This window comes from Labrus mixtus, chromosome 9 (assembly GCF_963584025.1).
Source record: "Labrus mixtus chromosome 9, fLabMix1.1, whole genome shotgun sequence".
In the NCBI taxonomy this organism is placed as follows: domain Eukaryota; kingdom Metazoa; phylum Chordata; class Actinopteri; order Labriformes; family Labridae; genus Labrus; species Labrus mixtus.
This window is the reverse complement of record NC_083620.1, coordinates 14,545,154-14,563,402: the sequence shown is the minus strand read 5'-3', so window position 1 is coordinate 14,563,402 and position 18,249 is coordinate 14,545,154. Positions and strand designations below refer to the sequence as shown.

The window sequence follows — 18,249 nt, the reverse complement described above, 5'->3', positions numbered from 1 at the left end:
ATAAATCGCGTCATACGTTTTTTTTTTTCTATCCATAGGCTATTTACACAAAGGTGTATCAATTCATATTTCATATTTCGGTTATTCATATTTGCACTTTTTTACACAACAACAGAGGTATAATGAATGCATTATGTGTGGGTCAGGACGTTTTCGTTGTAGATATAGGCCTACAGTGTGCCTATGTAGTTGTAGCACTATTGGTTTTGTTTCAACAGAAATGAATGTGCTGTGTGTGTGTGTGTGTGTGTGTGTGTGTGTGTGTGTGTGTGTGTGTGGGTGTGGGTGTGATGTAAGCTTAGAAACCTTTAATCATATAATCCCAAGAAGTGTACAACAAATACAAACATGTAGGAATATAACCATTTAATACACATAAATGCATTACATTGTTGTCTTTGTATGCTGTCACATTTATTTTTCTTCAATACATTATTTTCAATCAAAGTCGGGGTAACTGTCCTATGTCAGGATAGGATAGGATAGGATAGGATAGTACTTTATTGATCCCCAGAGGGGAAATTCGGGCGTTACAGCAGCACAGACAAGAAAGCTCAAAAATACAAAATACACATTAAACAGAATAAATTAAAATTACAATTAAAAAACAAGGGGTATATACAAGTACAAAATGAATGATGAAGTTAGCAGGGGGAATTGCGAATTGAGACAGTATTTACAGAGAATGACAAGGTAAAGTGACAAGTGATTAAAGTGACTCTGTATGATAAATAGCAGCAAGTAATGTAAACAGCAGAGAAGAGAGGCAGTGTTGTACCACAGTAATGCAGAGTGTAGTTATATAATATAATGTAGTATAATATAATATAATATAGTGCAATATGAACAATATAGTGTAATATAATGAAGTGTTATATAATACAGACTAGTATAATAATATAATAAAATATATAGAATGTACAGTATATATGTATATATATATATATATATATATATATATATGGATGCTAAGTAATAATAATAGTAATACAATAATACAATGATAATAATGAAGCAGGCCATGGGGTAGTGTTCTATGGGGGTGAAGTTTAGTGTCCAGGACGGACTGTTATAGTTGTCATAGGCTGCTGTTGTACAGTCTTATGGCAGTGGGCACAAAGGAGCGCCTGAAGCGCTCTGTTTTGCACCTGGGGGGGATGAGGCGTTGGCTGAAGGAGCTACCCATCTGCCACAGCTCACCATGTAGGGGGTGAGAGGAGTTATCCAGGATGGATAAGATTTTGTCCTTCATCCTCCTCTCACCCACTGTCTCCAAACTGTCCAGATCAAGGCCCACTACAGAGCGGGCCTTCCTCACCAGCTTGTTCAGCCTGTTTGCCTCACCAGTCTTGATGCCACCCCACCAGCACGCCACAGCAAAGAAGAGGGCGCTGGCCACCACAGACTGGTAGAAGGTCTTCAGGAGTCTGTTGCAGACACTGAACGATCTGAGTCTCCTCAGGAAGAACATCCTGCTCTGTCCCTTCCTGAAGAGGGCGTCAGAGTTGTGAGACCAGTCCAGTTTATTGTTGATGTGGACCCCAAGGTACTTGTATGAGTCCACCCTCTCCACTTCCTCCCCCTGGATGATGACTGGGGCAGGGGGCCTCTTCTTTTTCCGGTAGTCCACTACCACCTCCTTTGTTTTGCTGATGTTGAGCTTCAGGTGGTTGCTTTCGCACCATGTGACGAAGCTCTCTAACAGTCCTCTGTACTTCTTCTCGTCGTCATCAGTGATGCACCCAACAATGGAGGAGTCGTCGGAAAACTTTTGGAGGTGGCAGGAACCAGAGTTAGAGAGTGAAGAGGAAAGGTGCCAGAACAGTTCCTTGAGGTACTCCTGTGTTGCCCGTCACTACATCAGAGACACAGCCATCGACTCTGACATACTGTGGCCGGCCCGTGAGGTAGTTAAAAATCCAAGCTGTGGTGTCAGGGTGCAGCTGCATATCCAGCAGTTTGTCCCTCAGGAGGCAGGGCTGGATGGTATTGAAAGCACTGGAGAAGTCAAAGAACATGACTCTCACAGTGCTTCCCTTCGTCTCCAGGTGTGACAGGGCTTTGTGTGTCAGGAAGATGATAGCATCCTCCACACCAATGTGCCTCTGATATGCAAACTGCAACGGATCCTGGAAAGCAGTGAGCAGGGTCCTCAGTTGCTGGAGAACCAGCCTCTCAAATGTCTTCATGACATGTGACGTGAGTGCCACAGGTCTGTAGTCATTGAGAGCGCTGGGACGACCTTTCTTTGGAATTGGGACGATGCAGGAGGTCTTCCACAGGTCAGGCACCATCATCAGCCTCAGGGAGAGGTTGAAGAGGTGCTGAAAGACTCCTGCAAGCTGCCCAGCACACACCTTGAGGATCCTGGGACTGATGTTGTCTGGTCCACTGGCTTTTCTGATGTGGAGTCTGGAGAGTTCTCTTTGTACCTGGCTGGTAGTAAGAGTGGGACAGTGAGCAGGGGCGTGTGAGAAGAAAGAGTCGGAGCTGCTGCAACAGGCTGCCGACTCTCAGCACCCGCAGTAGAGAAAATACTTGCTCCCACAGTCCACGTCATATTAGGGGCTGTTAGGTGTAACCAGCTGAATGGTGCCCTGTCAAAGGGGCATTGCTTCATTTGTCCATTCACTTTTTCTCTGCAACTGACCGAGTTGTCCTTGTTCATCAAGACATCACATATAGAGTAAACACCCACAGAACCGTCCTGAAAGCCCACAAACACACGCTGCTGCTTGCACATAACCACCGTGGACGGATTCATACACAGACTTACGCTTCCTATTCGTTCCCCGTCTGCGAGTCGTACGACTGTGAGGACGAGCCTCGCATGAAGAGAACAGACACAGCCTTCCTCCTGGTTGTTTGGACGGAATATGTAGGCAACATAGCATCCAGTGTTATCCAAACAAGCTTTAATGACTGGACCATTTGCCTTGAGGGAGGACAGCCTGACCTGAGATAGATCCAAGATGTTTATAGCATCATCTTTAATGGACAGCAGGGCATAGTTCCCATTAGAGGACATGTGGAAGTCTTGAGGCTGACATAGAAACGTATGAGGCAGCTGAAAGTGCCTGCACACAGTCTCCGCCGCTACTTTCCACGTGTACACTGCACCTGAGGCGGTCATTACCACCACAAAGTCGGGGTGCTCTGAAAGTGTTGAGAAGGCAACGACATGCTCAGAGCTCGTCACACAGGAAAAGCGCTTACTTATTGAGCCCGTCCACAGACTGGCCGCTAACAAGTCTCCTTTGTGACGGCCGATAAGGAAGGTGCTTTCAGGTGACACCTGTGCATCAGACAGATACAGACGTATACTGCACACAATACTCCCATGTGACAGCTTCCAAACACGGGACAGATATTGATCAGAAATACTCACGCCAAGAAGACTATTCGGAGTGATCAGGATGTTTTTCGCTCTGCTTCTACTGATACGCAGAATGTTCTGACCCGTTTCTGTCTGCCAAATGTAGATTTCGCCGCCTGAGAGCGTCACAAGGTGGACGTTATCTGGAGAAAGGTGGAGTTTTTCCACAGGGCCATCATGAAGGAAGAAAGCATGCGGAAGTCTTGTTCTTAACCCCCATCTCCACACCATCTCTGACCCATTAGCGGTGTAGAACCACTCCCCCGTGCCTTCGACTACCACTTCTTCAACTCCTGAACCCATTTTTGGAGCTGTACCAGCAGTCTCTATCATCTCAGAGTCCCACACTGCGAGACAGCCGTCATCAGCGACACAAATAACATCTGAGGCTGTTTTGAGGAGTGAATGAGGCTGCTTGTTTGTGTCTAAGGAAAGAACACACTCCCCTGTGCTGACCGTCCACACCAAGATGAAGGGGCAGTCGTCTAACAGAGCCAGGAAAAGGTGGCCATCCTGGGAGAGCAGAGCTTGAGTGAAGGCCCTTTCCTGGGGAGCCAAGAGACGGTCCCACAGCTCCCAGTCACGCGTTCCCCACAGTGTAACCTGGTGAGAGTGACACACCAACAGAGTATTGTGTTCATCTGAGTAATCTGTATTAAGGATGGTAATAGATTCACCTCCAGAGCAGATTTCTTTGACAAGTACAGGTGGTTCAGATTTGGCCACCAATTCCCACAGGGTAACGTTCCCTGTCTTGTCAACACATGCCATTTCCGACGTATCCTCACAGAGGATTATTGAGGTAACCGCAATGTTGTCTGAGTTTGAACACATGCTGAGGAGACTGCCGTTGTTAGTGTCAAATATGGATACTTTGCCCTCCTCCTGGCCACAGTACATGTAAACGCTATCAGAGGAGCAAGCCAAACAGGTCACACGGCCCTGACACTGGAAATGAGTCGTGGTGTCGCCGAAGATATCAAACACACTGACAAAACTCTCCTCTTCCCACCACACGAACAGCTTTTTTGTACTTGCAACAAACCCCTCAAGCTTGTTCAGTTTTGGTTGACCTGACTCTGTTTTCAACGGGTCCTTGACCTGAAGGAACGTTTGAGGGCCTGATACATCCCACAAGAAAAGCTTGTTGCACAGTGTGGAAAGCAGTATAAACGGAGCGCTACTCTTCACTCCTGCAAACTTAAGATCCTGCTGCTCAGGACTTAGTGATAGTTTCACTACATCACTCCACCGGCCTTTACAAACCCAAGCCGTGCCATCATCCATCACCTCTACAACAACCCCGCACTCTGTGACAGCTGCTTCTCTAACGGAGACGTCTTTGCATTTGGCATCGCGCTTTGAACACTGAACTGAGGGAACTGAGGAGGGAGCAGGGCAAAGCACTACCCCCAATCCACGCCCTCTTGTCTTCCTCTCCTCTCTGATCTCGCTGACATAACATTCAAGAGCAGGAAAGACCTCCAGATAAGGAGCAAGGCTCGTCTCCATCAGCGTCGGCAGCTGCATTAGCGAGCTCTGCAATGAACACGAACAAGACTTCAAAATGCTTGCTAGGATTGCTGTTTCCTTCCAAAACCCGAAGTGCAATGTTCCTTCCTCATGTTCCAACATGGCTACCAGATCTCTAAGAAGTCCTGCTTGGACCATAGCCTGGTGGAACCCCAAAGACAATAGCAGCCCATGCTCCAACTCCTCCCATTTGTTACTTTCTTGCAAGTGAAGCGGCAGTTCTGAGACTTTCCTCAAGTCAACTCTGCCAATGTTTTGGGAAGAAGAGGTGAACATGAATGGTTTGCTGGATTGCTGCCTGTTCAAAGGTGTTTCCATTTGGGCAACTTTATTGTTGGTTTTAGATTTGCCACTGAAATAGTCCACCATCTCTAAATGAATCTCTCTCTTTAGCTCAGGAGAACCAAAATACTTCCTAGCAGCTACCAGCTTGAAATGTCTGCACACCCAGAACAAAACCTTCGACCCTCCAACTGTCCTTCTTACAAGAAACTCCCTCAAATCCAGCAGAAGTCTGTCCACATCAACTTGCAGGACCTTTGTATTGGAGGAATGTTCAGACTGCACTTCGGTATCACTGGACAGCAGATCAGCGAGCTCGGCCTCAGTGAGTCCAGTCCTTGAGAGGGTAAGGTAAGGTATGGCACGGGCCACGACAGAGCGGCCGTGTTTGTGCTCCAGATGATCCAGCAATGCAGAAATGGATGAATGGACGAAATCAGGAAGAGACGATATGGTCACATCTGAATCTGATAATGAGAGAACAAGAGGGGAGAGAAATATAATGCAATTATTTTAGGGAGTAAGTCCTGTGATATCGTGTGATTTTTTTATTTTGTCAAGTCCAAGAAAAACACCAAAACCAACAATGAATTTAACAGTTGTTGATTACGTTTTTTTATGTATTACTCATCACAGCTAATTAACACTACATGTTTTATTAGCATGAGCGTTTCAGAAACAACCTTGCAGAAACTTCAGTCTTTGAAACGATACAAAAACAGAATTTTATGAATTATATGAAAAAACTGTTGCCAAAATCATCTCTGTTGACTTTAGAATATACCCAATCTTATACTTCCTTGTGTTACTTTTTTTGTGTTTGTGCTCTTTACTCGTACCAGAATGCCACAGCTCCGTGTGTTGGTGCAGAAGTCGAGCGTAGAGAGGCAGACAGCAAGAAGTCAGCGCCTGGTTCACCAGCGCCTGTTGTCCTGATGTCACTCTCCTCCCGGAACTTTTCAGCAGCGATGCCAACATCTTTGAACATTGCTTCCTGTCTACTGGTCCCAGCTGCAAACACAGATATCCTGACTTCTTCTCATCGTCCCCTGACACTGATGAAGTTGGACTTTGTTGGTTGAACCCCTGCAGTATCTGTGTTCGGTTAATGGAGACTGAGAGGATGAGTTTGACGCTGGGAGGTAGAGGCGAGGGGAGGATCTTACTGATTTCAAGTCCAAATGTGTTTTCAATGCGATCCAGGCCAACCAGGATTAGAATAAGAGGCTGATTGGTTGAAGGCATGATGGAGAGGAGGGATGAGAGACGTTCTTTAAGCTCCCATACACAAACATCAGGTTTCATGATGCCAGAAATATCCAGGGATGATGTGGTACTTAGGCCGTGGTCAGAAACATGCTCTTTGGTGGTTTGCTCGGGGTGAGGGTTTAAATTAGATGTCAGGAAGTTGGAGTTCTTGTCACTGAGGTTGTTGATACTGCCTGAATCTTCAAGGTCCAAGAGTTTTTGCTTTGAGGAAGATTTGCTTTTATATTGAGCGGCAATCTGATGACACAAACTCAACAGCATGTGCTTCTGGGAAGGCTTGATTGACAGGCTGCAAAAATAAGTGATCACCACGGGATCAGAGTCTGGTAACCAGGACTTCATCTGTGGAGAAAGACAAACACTTGTTTACATGGTGTTCAGACCACAACGTTTAGATTCCTGTAGCACTCATCTGAGGTTGATAATGTATATTTTTTGTAATCCTTTATTATGTTATACATTGATGTTAAGTCAAGGGTTATTTCTTTGCAATAACATTATAAACACCATTGACAAACTATTACAAATGTATTGTTATTGGGTTACTACTTTGTGTCATGATTTGGTCTTTAGTTTTGTACTTTTGTCTATTTCTAAGTTTAGGTTTCCTTGTGATTCATCCTTGTGTTGCTTGTTTCCTTTGTGTGTTTTTATCTTAATGTTTCATAGTTTAGTCTTTACTGTTTCCTCTTGTATTTGGTCATTTCGTTTCCCAGTGTTCTATGCTCTAGTGTGTATTATTGTTTACGTTGAGTTCTCTGTGTCTTCAGTGATTCATGATTTATTTTGTAGTCACTTCTTGGATGAGTGTTTGTCAGATGTTTGTCGTATGTAAGTTGTCAGTGTTGGATGTTAGTCTTTGTAGGTCGTCTTCCTGTGCTCTACTGTTTTTGACTTCTAGTTTTTGGATTTTGAAAGTAGGTTTTTGTTTGCCTTTGGCCTTTTTGTTTAAGAAATATTTTTAGTTTAATTCTGCACGTGGGTCCACCTCCTTTGTTTTTTTGTTCGCAAACCACGACAGAGTGATCTGACCACAAATGGACCAAGCTGATTTTTTTTAGTTATTACTCAGAGCCGTCTCCCTGGGAGGGGGCACGGCTTGCTATTTTCAACGGCACACGAGAAAGGAAGAAACACAGACAGGGGTAATCAAAACACAGGTGAGACCAACAAGACACAGGTGAGGACAATCAGGGCAATCAAGACAGGAGGGAAAACACACAGAGGCAGGGAGAAAATACAAGACAAGTAACACTGACAGACTCATGACACTTTGTCACAGTACCATTCAAAAAAACATTTTTTTCGGGCCGGTCTACCAGTAACAAAGTACACAAATACAAAACCCAAACAGACAGAAACAGAACACAATGACAGCAGCACAGCGTAACAGGTCACTGCACCTGAACCTCCCCTCAGCACCCCATTTGATATGTAGAAAGACTTTTTATAATAAACTACCATCTATGGGTTCAGACCCTTAATAAATCTAAGGAAGCTACCCCAAATATCAGTATATTTTGACAAAGAGTCTTTCAGTTTCACTTGCATCAGTTCATATGAAGCTAACATTCATAGGTCCAATCCGGTCCTTAGTCCTACTTAGGTTTGCTTTTATTTTTCCAGCTCTTCATTATAATCATGGCTGCATTTTAAAAAAATACTCTAAGGGCTTATCCAAATTATCCCTACAAATGTCTCTCTTACAACCTTAAACCTTTTTAAGTAACACTTATTTTCTTATATCTTGTGGCTTATTCCCAAATCCACTGATATTTTGTTAGATCAATTAAATGTCTGAAAAAAAAACCTAATCGATTTATTGCAGTGGATGATGCAGTCATTTTTTACAGCGTTAAAAAATATCAAAGAAGCCTCCCACATTTTTACATCAGCTTTGACCCACGACCAGGACTGGCTCACCAAATGAAGTCTCACAAAAAAACAGTGTGCAAGATGTTTTTCGAAACATCCAGAAAAGACCTCACGCTCACATGTATTCCAGAGAGGGGAAGAAGTACAGCTTGTGTCAGGGTGCTGGGTAGTGATTCTCAGAGAGATAACCACAAACATCGATTGAATAGAAGGGGGGAAAAGAACCAAAACAGTTACAAGCCAAACAAATTGGCTCCGTTTTCTAAATAGCTGTGAAATAAAGAGAAACAAAACCACCACTGCCGAGCAGCTAATAAGAAGGTAAATTAAAGGGAAGAATAACTAAACCCTCTGCAGCTGAGACACACAGAAACTAATAGGCTAGGTCAGAAATCCCCAGCACCAATAAACCACACAGGTAGAGCTGCAGGTAATAGGAAACAAGTCAAGTGGTGCTTATGAAGAATCACTCACTTCTAAAAGACAGAGAAACCCTCTCACAATCTCTGACGGTGAGTCAGCGAAGAGTGCTGCAGCTCAAGGGAACATATAAACGTAACACACCTAGGCCAAATCAATCAATCAATCAGACACACACACACACACACACACACACACACACACACACACACACACACACACACACACACACACACACACACACACACACACACACACACACACACACACACACACCTGACACTGCACTGAAATGCCCACACCAGTTTAATCTCACTCACAGCTTGTTAATGAGTTTAAGTACCTGTATTATAGTATAGTAGTATATATTTCTTCTAAAAGTGTCAAACACCGTCAACATTAACCTGTTTTAAGCAAATTAAGACATCTCTGAGTGAAGGTGCTGCCTTGATGTATTTGCATTTTATGGTATTCTCTCATATTATCGACTACCGCGTAACTAGTTGGTCACTTACAACAACATTGAAACCTGTTGATTCTCTGTATAAAAAGTGTTGAAAATAGAAACCTTTTCTCATGTCACCATTGTTAACATCCTTTGAAAGTACAAGCTATGAAGCTTTGACAACTTCCAAAAAGTTTAAAACTGCCTGTTTGATGTACAAAGTATTTTTCTTGTCACACATTCCAAAAGCCAACCAGAAGACCAGAAAGTATTCATAATGTGTGAGAGGGGAGAACCAGTGATTTATGGGAAGCTTTTAAAGTATCACCTGTACCTTAAATTGACATATTTGTAAATGTAATGTTCTGTTTCTGTCAGTGAGAGCGTCAGCCACATAATTGCAAATACTTGTTTCTAGCGCTGTTATCTGTTTGTCGCAAGGTTCTTATTGTTTGGATGCAAAAAAAATATATATTTGATCTTTATACATTCTTAGGATATTTCAAAGGTATGTTAAAACGCTCAAAGTCAGTTTGACATTTCCTGTCGGTCCACTCACCTTCTTAGCACAGTGTGCCAGCAGAACTGTCTTCCCGGTGCATGGTCCTCCTGTCACCACTAATGGACACTGTTGTTCACTCTGCTCCACATATACTCGGATCTGCAATAAAAAGGTAAGTCTGGTGATGCAATGTTTTGGCCTAACATTATTGGCATCAAGTTTTTTTTTCTCCATAGTGTTAGAACATAGGGAAATAGATAAGAATATGTCTGTAACAGGATGTTGAATTTAAAATGACTGAATGCTATTATCAACAGTGCCTCAGAACAAACTCCACTCTGTGTTTAAACATCTCAGTCATATATCTATCTAACACTGTCATATTTACAATGAAATGAGAAGTAATCAAACCATTAAGCAAATCAAAAACCCTCTCCATCCAAACCTCTTCCTCCTCTGGTCGCGTGATGTCATAAAAAGTGGACAGGATGTCACATAGCTCCTCCTGCTCAAGCTGCTCTCTGAACAAAGCATCACCCGGCTGAGGGTCTTCACTGATCTCTAATATGTGGAGGCTGTCAGTCAACCCCGAGAGGTCAGAGTACACCTGCTGGCACAGGGACTCAGCGTAGCCCCGCCTCCTTGCTGTTGTGTAACCATGGCGACGGTCACACTCTGTGGCGGTGGTATAGACGATAAGCTGAGAGGAAGTGATGAGACCGGGGAGGAAGTTGTCACAAAGCTCGGAAAGTAATTGCCCATCAGTCGGGGTTGTTTCCAGCTCCAAAGCAGCAGCCTGGAAAAGCCGAATGAAAGGCTTGGCTTGGCTTTTTTGATACAATCTGATCATTTTACTGTGCAAAAATAATCAACCATTATGTAAAGTTTAGAACTCATCTTTAACCAGTACTGAACATCTAAAATCAGCTTTGGCTGTGACTCATAAAATCATATAAGAAAAAGTGGGATGTTATATGATTCTGATAGTATACCGACAATTACATGGATGTAATTTTTTTGACCTCACCAGCCTCTGTCCGTTTGCATTGATGACCTTGTGGATGTAAACCAGGCAGCGTCTGATGATGTCACTATCAGGACAGTTATCCAGAGCAAATCTAAGATCTAAGTCGAGGGCTGGAGAGAAGCAGCAAACTCAGCATTAAACTTTACTTCTACATCTACTCTAGTGAAGAAAAACACAGAGACAGTCATCCATCTCACCTGATCTGAAGTAGCTCCGGCCTTTCTCCTGAGTCATGAGACCTTTGTGGACACACAGACTCACGGTGGTCTGAATCATCTTCCCCAGCCCTTCTTCTTTAGTCTTCATCTGGATCTCTTCTTCCTCTCTAGCCTGCCGAATAGAAAACTGTTAGAGGTACTTTTAATAAATAAGAACCTAACATACCTGCAGTCATATAGTCATAGTCGTATGGAGAAAAACATAAATATCATATATCAGAACAAATGTAGTCTTAAATATAACGACCTACACTATTTATGTATATTTTTATTTTTATTTATGTATAGACCTGATAACACACATGATTATTAAATAATCAGGCCATTAACTTATCTCTTTAAAATGCTTAATATTTTTAACAAGGTAAACTTATAACAACAGAGTTTTATTTGTGAAGGGAATTCTATTTTAAGGACAATTTAAAGACCTTTTTCATTCATAAACACAAATCCCTCCGTCCATCAACTTGCTCAAAATCTAAACTAATCATCATTTGTACTCACGTTGAATTAGCTAACCTACTCTTTGTTTAATATGACTCAATTGTTATTAAACATGTGAATGTGGAAGGTAAACTAAAAGTCAAATAATGTTTGTTTTTCTCACCTGAGGGCAGCAGGTGTGCGTGTGTGCAGCTCTCAGGCAGTAGGAGGGAGGGATGCTGTTCTCGTCTCTCTGGTACTCCCTCTCCAGCTCCGTGGTGCTGACCCCCGCCTGCTGGCTCTCCTGTAGCAGCAGCTGGTACTCTGACACCTCCACCTGAGTGGGCAGGCTGGCTGTGCCATACTGGTGTCCTATCAGAGCCTGCAGCACCGCCAAGTGGACGCATAGGGAAATGCAGCATAACAGATACTGAATGTTTTAGCACTGATTATTGCACACATTTAGTTGTGTTTAAATATTCACTAGGCTTATATATGACAACTTGTTTTTTTTCTTACTTCTAGGTATAACTGGGATGTGAATACCTTTGCTTTTCTTGATTTGTGGGGAGAATTATTGAGTATAGATGTGTGCAATATTAGAAAAACCTTTTGTGTTATTGTATTGTGGAATCAAAATGTAACAAAGGTGCCTCTGTTGTTTTGTAAGCAAAATAATTGACTTGTGGTTGACATTTAATTTGATTGAGCTAAGTGGAAGGTCGCTAGAAGTAGTAATCAGAACCAGACAGATGTATCTGAGTGTGAGCTGCTCTAATTTTTGTAATGCAATAAAAAGCAGTGTGTTGTTTGGCTCAGTTGTTTGTGTGATGATGGCACCAGAGACTACACAGCTCAAATGACACTATGTCTGTTTTTCAAATCGCCACATGGTCCCAAGAACCTTGAAATGTTTCACTTCCAATACCAGGAGCCTCAAGATTTTACAGAGTTTATTTTTGGCAGTTTGTACTAAGTGGTGTTAAGAGGTTTTCATGGCTGCCACCAGTTCACTGTGATTGAATGTAATATATTTGAAACACTAGGAGGAGTGATGCTGCACTACCTTCAATCGTAGCTAAGTGAATCCTGGTGATTCATTTACCAGTAGAAAAGGTCCAGCGGAGCTCTCTCTGCATTCTTTGATAAGCTGCTGTCTGATTTTTATATCCGGCCAACGACTGGAATCACTGGACTCAAATGGGTCTATTACCTGCATACACACACACACACACACACACACACACACACACACAATGCAATGGTTAAAACAATCAAGTGGAGAGATGGTTGATAGTCAGTTTTTCAAAAGCACAAAACAACAGGTAACTAACAATCAGCCTCCTGGCCCGTTGAAATATGATATTATTCCTTATTTATAATCAAACATGCAGCTGAAAAGAGATGATGGCACAATGTGCTGGTTGTACTGACAAACAAACACACACACACACACACAAAAAAACTGCCCACAGTGTCACATTACAGCTGCTCATTCTCTCTACGGTCAAATTTAATTAACAAATCTGAGGAGAATTGACTGCATGTTGGCAAGCATGGCCTCAAGGGAATAGTGTGAAAAACAGACACACACAGAAACACACACACACACACACACACACACACACACACACACACACACACACACACACACACACACACACACACACACACACACACCTGGGAGCTACTAAATAATGCTGTTTTTTTTCTGTTCCACTGTTGGCAGTGAGAAACTTCAAGAATGATGCTTTAATTGATCTGAATTAGTATTTAGTAATAGTACTTAGTCATTTTCTGATAACAGATAAAAAAACAAGTGTTTGATTCCATTTTTATAAAAACTGATTTGGATCTATAAGTAACTGTTGGATGCTGAAACAACAACTTTAAACAATGAATTTCAACATGTATCAAGAAAATATTCAATTGTTTATAAAATGATGTTATATTTAGCAGATAAGTTGCACCAACAGGGGACACACTACTGTCAACAGAAACAACAAAGTGTGTTGTCCTTTCTTCCACTCCACTGTGACAAAGAAGCAGATACAATGTCTCCCTCAGTAAACATACAGTTACACACCTAAGAAAAGGTTAGGTGCTCTTTAAAGTCGTTCAGGATTTGAGTTGTTTTGACTGTATTGGGTATCATTACGCAGTAACAACAGTTCATTTACACACACCTCAGCCAACTTTTATTCACTGTGCTAAAATGAAGTACGTTATAAAGCAGTGCTTTCTGAGCTGCAGTGACATCACACAAACATGCAATCATCAATGCAGGATTCAAGTTCAGATAAGCGTGTGCTCACCCTGAGATCCAGCCCCAGTTTGTGTCTGCAGCGCTCTCGAAGTTTGGGAAACACGTTCTCCCTCAGAGCTCTGCGCTCCACCACGCTATCTACTCAGAGCACAAACAAAAACAAGCATTAAATATGCATAAAAGACACTACAGAACAGATTATATGCCTTTTACAAGTTCACAATATTCAGCTGATGCTTTAGTAAAATGAAGCGTCAACATACCTTCTGGGTTGGAGCACAGATAAAGTTTGACACAGGTCGAGCTGCAGGTGGACCGATCCATTTCTTGTAGTCTAGGATAAGTTAAATCAAAAGCTAGTGCTAGATTAAGAGGGGGAAAACGTTTGCTGTGAACATATTTGGATTCCCAAACAGAAAGTTGACATTGTCTGCCTCTCCTCAGCGCTGGCCCTCTCTCTTCTCCCTCCTCAAGCTCCACGCAGGAAACTCAGGCCTCCAGTGTTTACAGAGTGTGCGTTATCATGATCACACCCACCTCCAGTGAGTTTCTATTCAACACATCAACACAAATATGAAGGACACAGAGTTAGAAAGAGGACGGCAGAACAGAGCACATGAACACATTACAAAAAAAGCGAGAAAAAAAAAAGCATAAGGACATCAAAACAAGTTTTCAATATTTTTTTATTAATTAACATTTGTACACAATAAATACAAACTTTGTTTTTTTGTACAGCCAATAATAATATGCTGAAAGACCTTTGCACCGGTTCTCATTATTGTCAACATGGCAACAGTCTATGAAAAGAGAGAGAAAGAGAGAGAGAGGGAGAGAGAGAGAAAGAGAGAGAGAAGGCCTGTTGGTTAATCCCGGCAGCTGTGCAGCTGCTCCAAAGGAAGGGAAATCAAATGATATAAAACATGAAACCAAAACAAAAGGCCAATACCAAAAAATGTTTAGACCGTAGTTGTCGAAAAGGACAGTTAAGAAGGGGAAATAATCATGTGGTAAGTGGCAAGAAAAATCCATAAATATAACATCTGATAGTTTAATAGAGCGCTCTCGTTCTGCTGTAAACGGTCAACTCAAATAGCTTAAGTAGAGGCTGCTGTTCTGTTCAGGTCGGCCTGATGACACTTTGACAAGCTGATGTCATTTCCTGCAACACAAGAGGAGTAGAGTTCGGGATCTGAAACAGATACTTATTCCCACAGGATTTATTTTTAGAGTTTTCTCTCTATACTACACACTAAAACCATGAAGTAAGCACTTCATATCAATCCTTATACTCTGTTGTGTGTTTGCACATCGTATGAATAAAATAAACTTTATCCTTTTAATCCAACAGGAAATGTGCTATGATACTGCAATGCCTGGTAACAATACAACGGCCTTATAAATAAGCCTCCTCAAAATGTTTAATGTTTTAATTTCCAGAGCTGTCTCACACTAGAGCAGGATTCGTTTTCATTGTTGCCAGCTTTCCACTCGCTTGTTGCATTTCGGGAAAATAATGTGAGTGTTTTTATTTTATTTCAAAAAGTATTCAGTGCTCTAAGAAAGTAAACCCTGGTTTAATAAATAGGGGGGGGGGGGGGGGGGGGGGGGGGGGAATGGGGCACCTTTTTACATCTTCAGCATCAAACACCAATCAGTTAGAACATCCAGACTATAAAACCACTTTCTCTCCAAGTCTTCATTCAACAACATCCCTAAGCAGGGCTTCTTTGTTTCTCATAAGTAGAAAAAAAAACACCAAATGACACTCTCATTTCTCAATCTCTTTGAAAGAGATAATAAAAATAAAAACAGAAACTCATCAGTCACACTGAAATAAAAAAAAAGGATCCACCACAGAATCAGAATGAAAAGAATAACCCTGATTTCTGTCATCAAGTCCGAGTCTGAGTCTCTTCTATGCATTCTGATTCTATGTTAAGGTAGTGCTACTTTCCAGGAAAGGAGGGGTACAAATAAATAAAAGTGCTACACTGACTCTTTAGGCAAAGGAGCTTTAAAGGCTTGAGGGGTATATAAGGGGGAGATTTATTTACTTTGAGTAAAAAATAAAAAAAAACATAATAGAATTGTACGTAGCTTCATTTGAATGTCGTTTGCTATTTCTGTCCATTGAGCATGATGCATACTTCTCTCTTTTGTTTACTTTTTCTTTCTTCCACTGAAAGCTGAAGTTGAAATGTGAGACACGTAAAAACAAAAAGATCACACTTAATTGGGCATTTTAAATGTGTAGATGCTATCTCTTCTGTAATACAAACTCCCATAGTTAGTTTCTAATACAGCAGAGAAGCAGTGATTTGATGGAGTTGCATGGCAGAACAACAAAAAGTTAAAATAAAAAAACCTTCAGATGTATTGCATTTAGGCTCCGATGGATATATGTGCACAAAATCAGTGTGAAAAGAGATATGATCCATAGGGATACACGCTTTACAGTTCACTCTGCGATTAATAAAACCTTCTGCAGCTTATATTATCAGTGTCCATATCATCTCAAATAAATCCTTTCTTCGTCACCACATAGTGAATACCAACAGTTTCAGTGCCTTGGAAAGCACCAGGAGCCTCCTCTTGAATCAATCAGTGATACAAGCGCACAGAGGGCCACAGAATGACAGTTATAGCGACGTGTGTGTGCGTAATATAATGTTGCTGTATGTGTGTATATGATTGCCACCGATTCACACCGACTGCCAGCGGAAAGAAGAGACATTAGAGAAAAGAGGGAGACAAAGAAAGGAAGGATGGAAAGAGATTTTTGAAGAAGAAACGAGCAGAAGGGAGGATCCAGCCTCCGTCTTCTCTCTCGTCCGTTCGCTCTCTTCTTCCCTCTCCTCTTTCATCTCGCCTTCATACTGTATATACAATGCCCTTTCAGAATCACCACTACATATCAGAGATGGTTTTTCCATTCAGCAGAGTTAGTCTATATGAAACGCTGTGCATAACATTCCTATGACAACAGTAATGTACTGTACTAATACACATTGAATACGTATGATGAGAAGGACTATATATGGTGAGGGTAGGGCTGGCCAGGGGAGAGGGGGCTCTGCGTCCACACACAACCCAGTTTCTCTGTCCATTTACAAAACCCCAGCTGCACTCTAAAAATGACACGTTTGGCAAGTTTTGTACTTTTTCTACTCTCATTTAGCTTACTTTTTACTCAATGTAAATCAAAAAATAAGTTATATTGTTACTACGACATTTTTATTTTCCTGTCCTTGCGGCTTGGCGCAAATTTGAATAATTTATCTTTACTCCAATTGTCCAACATTTTCCAATATCCTTAATAAGGACTCATAACTAGCTAGCTAGCTAACAAACATTTGTGGCCAAACACGATGAGAACAAACCTCTTTTGTAATCAACCAGGCTGAAGTTTTGGCATAAGGTAAAACAGACTTTCACCTCCAACATACAGTAGGGCATTATGCTGTAGCTTCAGGGTAAACTCTTGTAAGAGTATCCTAAGCCTTTTAGCCAGGAAGCTACTTGCCAGGCTAAAGTATTTAGCTAGCTGCCTAGCTTTGTTAGCCTACCAGCTAAAATGCTTTAGCGACTTTTATAAGAGTTTATTAACTGGAAGTCTTTGAATACTTCAGTCATGTCACAGACGTCTGTGGTAGAGTATCTGGAGGATTAAATTTAACAAGCACATGCTTGTTTATGATTCTGAAGACACTTAGCCTTTGCTCAGTAACCAGCTGGTAAGTCTGACTCTCGGGGTGTTTAACTATCAATGTTTGAAGTCAAGCTTGTTATCCAGACAATCCTTCCCATTTCTCCAAAAGTCACAAAGTCGATCTTATATGTCTGACTTGCCTTGTATTAATCACCTACATTTAGTAAGTTCCAAGTCTCCATAATGCTCCTCATGTGTTCTTATTATTTGTTAGTAAGTGAGTGAAAAAGTGTAATTTCTCAAACACAGCTAAATATTCCTCCTGTAAATACAAAAAACAGCATTAAAGTCACCTGGAAGTAAGCTAAAGAGGATAAAAGAAAACTTGCCAGACCTATCAAGAACTTTCCTTCACACAACCCCTCACATAACATTCTACTTCCTCTTCAGTGTGCTCGGGCTCGCCGCCCGATGAGGTGAAGTTTTAAGGCAAGAATGGGAGGAGGGGAGAGGGCAGGGCGGGATTTGGGGGCAGCTACTGCTGCACTTCATTAAGAAGCTAATACGGAGATAATTTGATTGGATACTCTTGTTCTCCCTCCGTCGCTGCTCTCTTCCTCAACTTGAGGATGAGAGGAGACGCAGAGAGGCCGTGGGCGGAGGACGTGGTTCAGTTCAGTTGACTTCACATCACTTTATTTTGGCTGACTTCAGTTCAGAGCAGTTCAGTTCCCCAGCCTGTAGGTATACATATGTCTGTCATCTGTTTTTATTTTTTATATCTCTATAATCGCCTGCCAGCTCGGCTGTTTGTCACACCAGTGTGATCTCCACCTCCTCTGTTTTGTCGCTCTTCTCCTGCTGTCGGCGGGAGTGTTGTTTGGGTGGAGGAGGAGCAGCTCGCACCTGCAGTGTTGGAGAAAAAAAAAAACAATAAAGGAAAGTTTGAGCAAAAAGGAAA

At 41.9% G+C, this 18,249-nt stretch overlaps 2 protein-coding genes across 4 annotated transcripts in view; both read right to left on the bottom strand.

The window, feature by feature from the left end:
* Positions 1–343: 343 nt before the first annotated feature.
* LOC132979937 (NACHT and WD repeat domain-containing protein 2-like) lies at positions 344–14,415 on the bottom strand. The gene is made up of 11 exons (XM_061045760.1): positions 14,406–14,415; positions 13,900–14,124; positions 13,686–13,774; positions 12,476–12,583; positions 11,555–11,752; positions 10,927–11,059; positions 10,730–10,839; positions 10,148–10,498; positions 9,760–9,861; positions 6,031–6,802; positions 344–5,658 (listed from the first exon to the last, which is right to left on the bottom strand). Exons 1-11 carry the CDS (start codon positions 14,413–14,415, stop codon positions 2,303–2,305), a joined length of 5,454 nt encoding a protein of 1,817 aa, XP_060901743.1. The 3' UTR covers positions 344–2,302.
* The window catches only part of LOC132980338 (F-BAR and double SH3 domains protein 2-like), a 61,227-nt gene continuing 57,282 nt past the window's right edge, over positions 14,305–18,249 (bottom strand). For all 3 annotated transcript variants that reach the window (XM_061046414.1, XM_061046415.1, XM_061046416.1), the window contains one exon: positions 14,305–18,194. In XM_061046414.1, the coding sequence (XP_060902397.1) occupies positions 18,102–18,194 (93 nt within the window). In that variant the 3' untranslated portion in view covers positions 14,305–18,101. The remainder of the gene's footprint in view (positions 18,195–18,249) is intronic.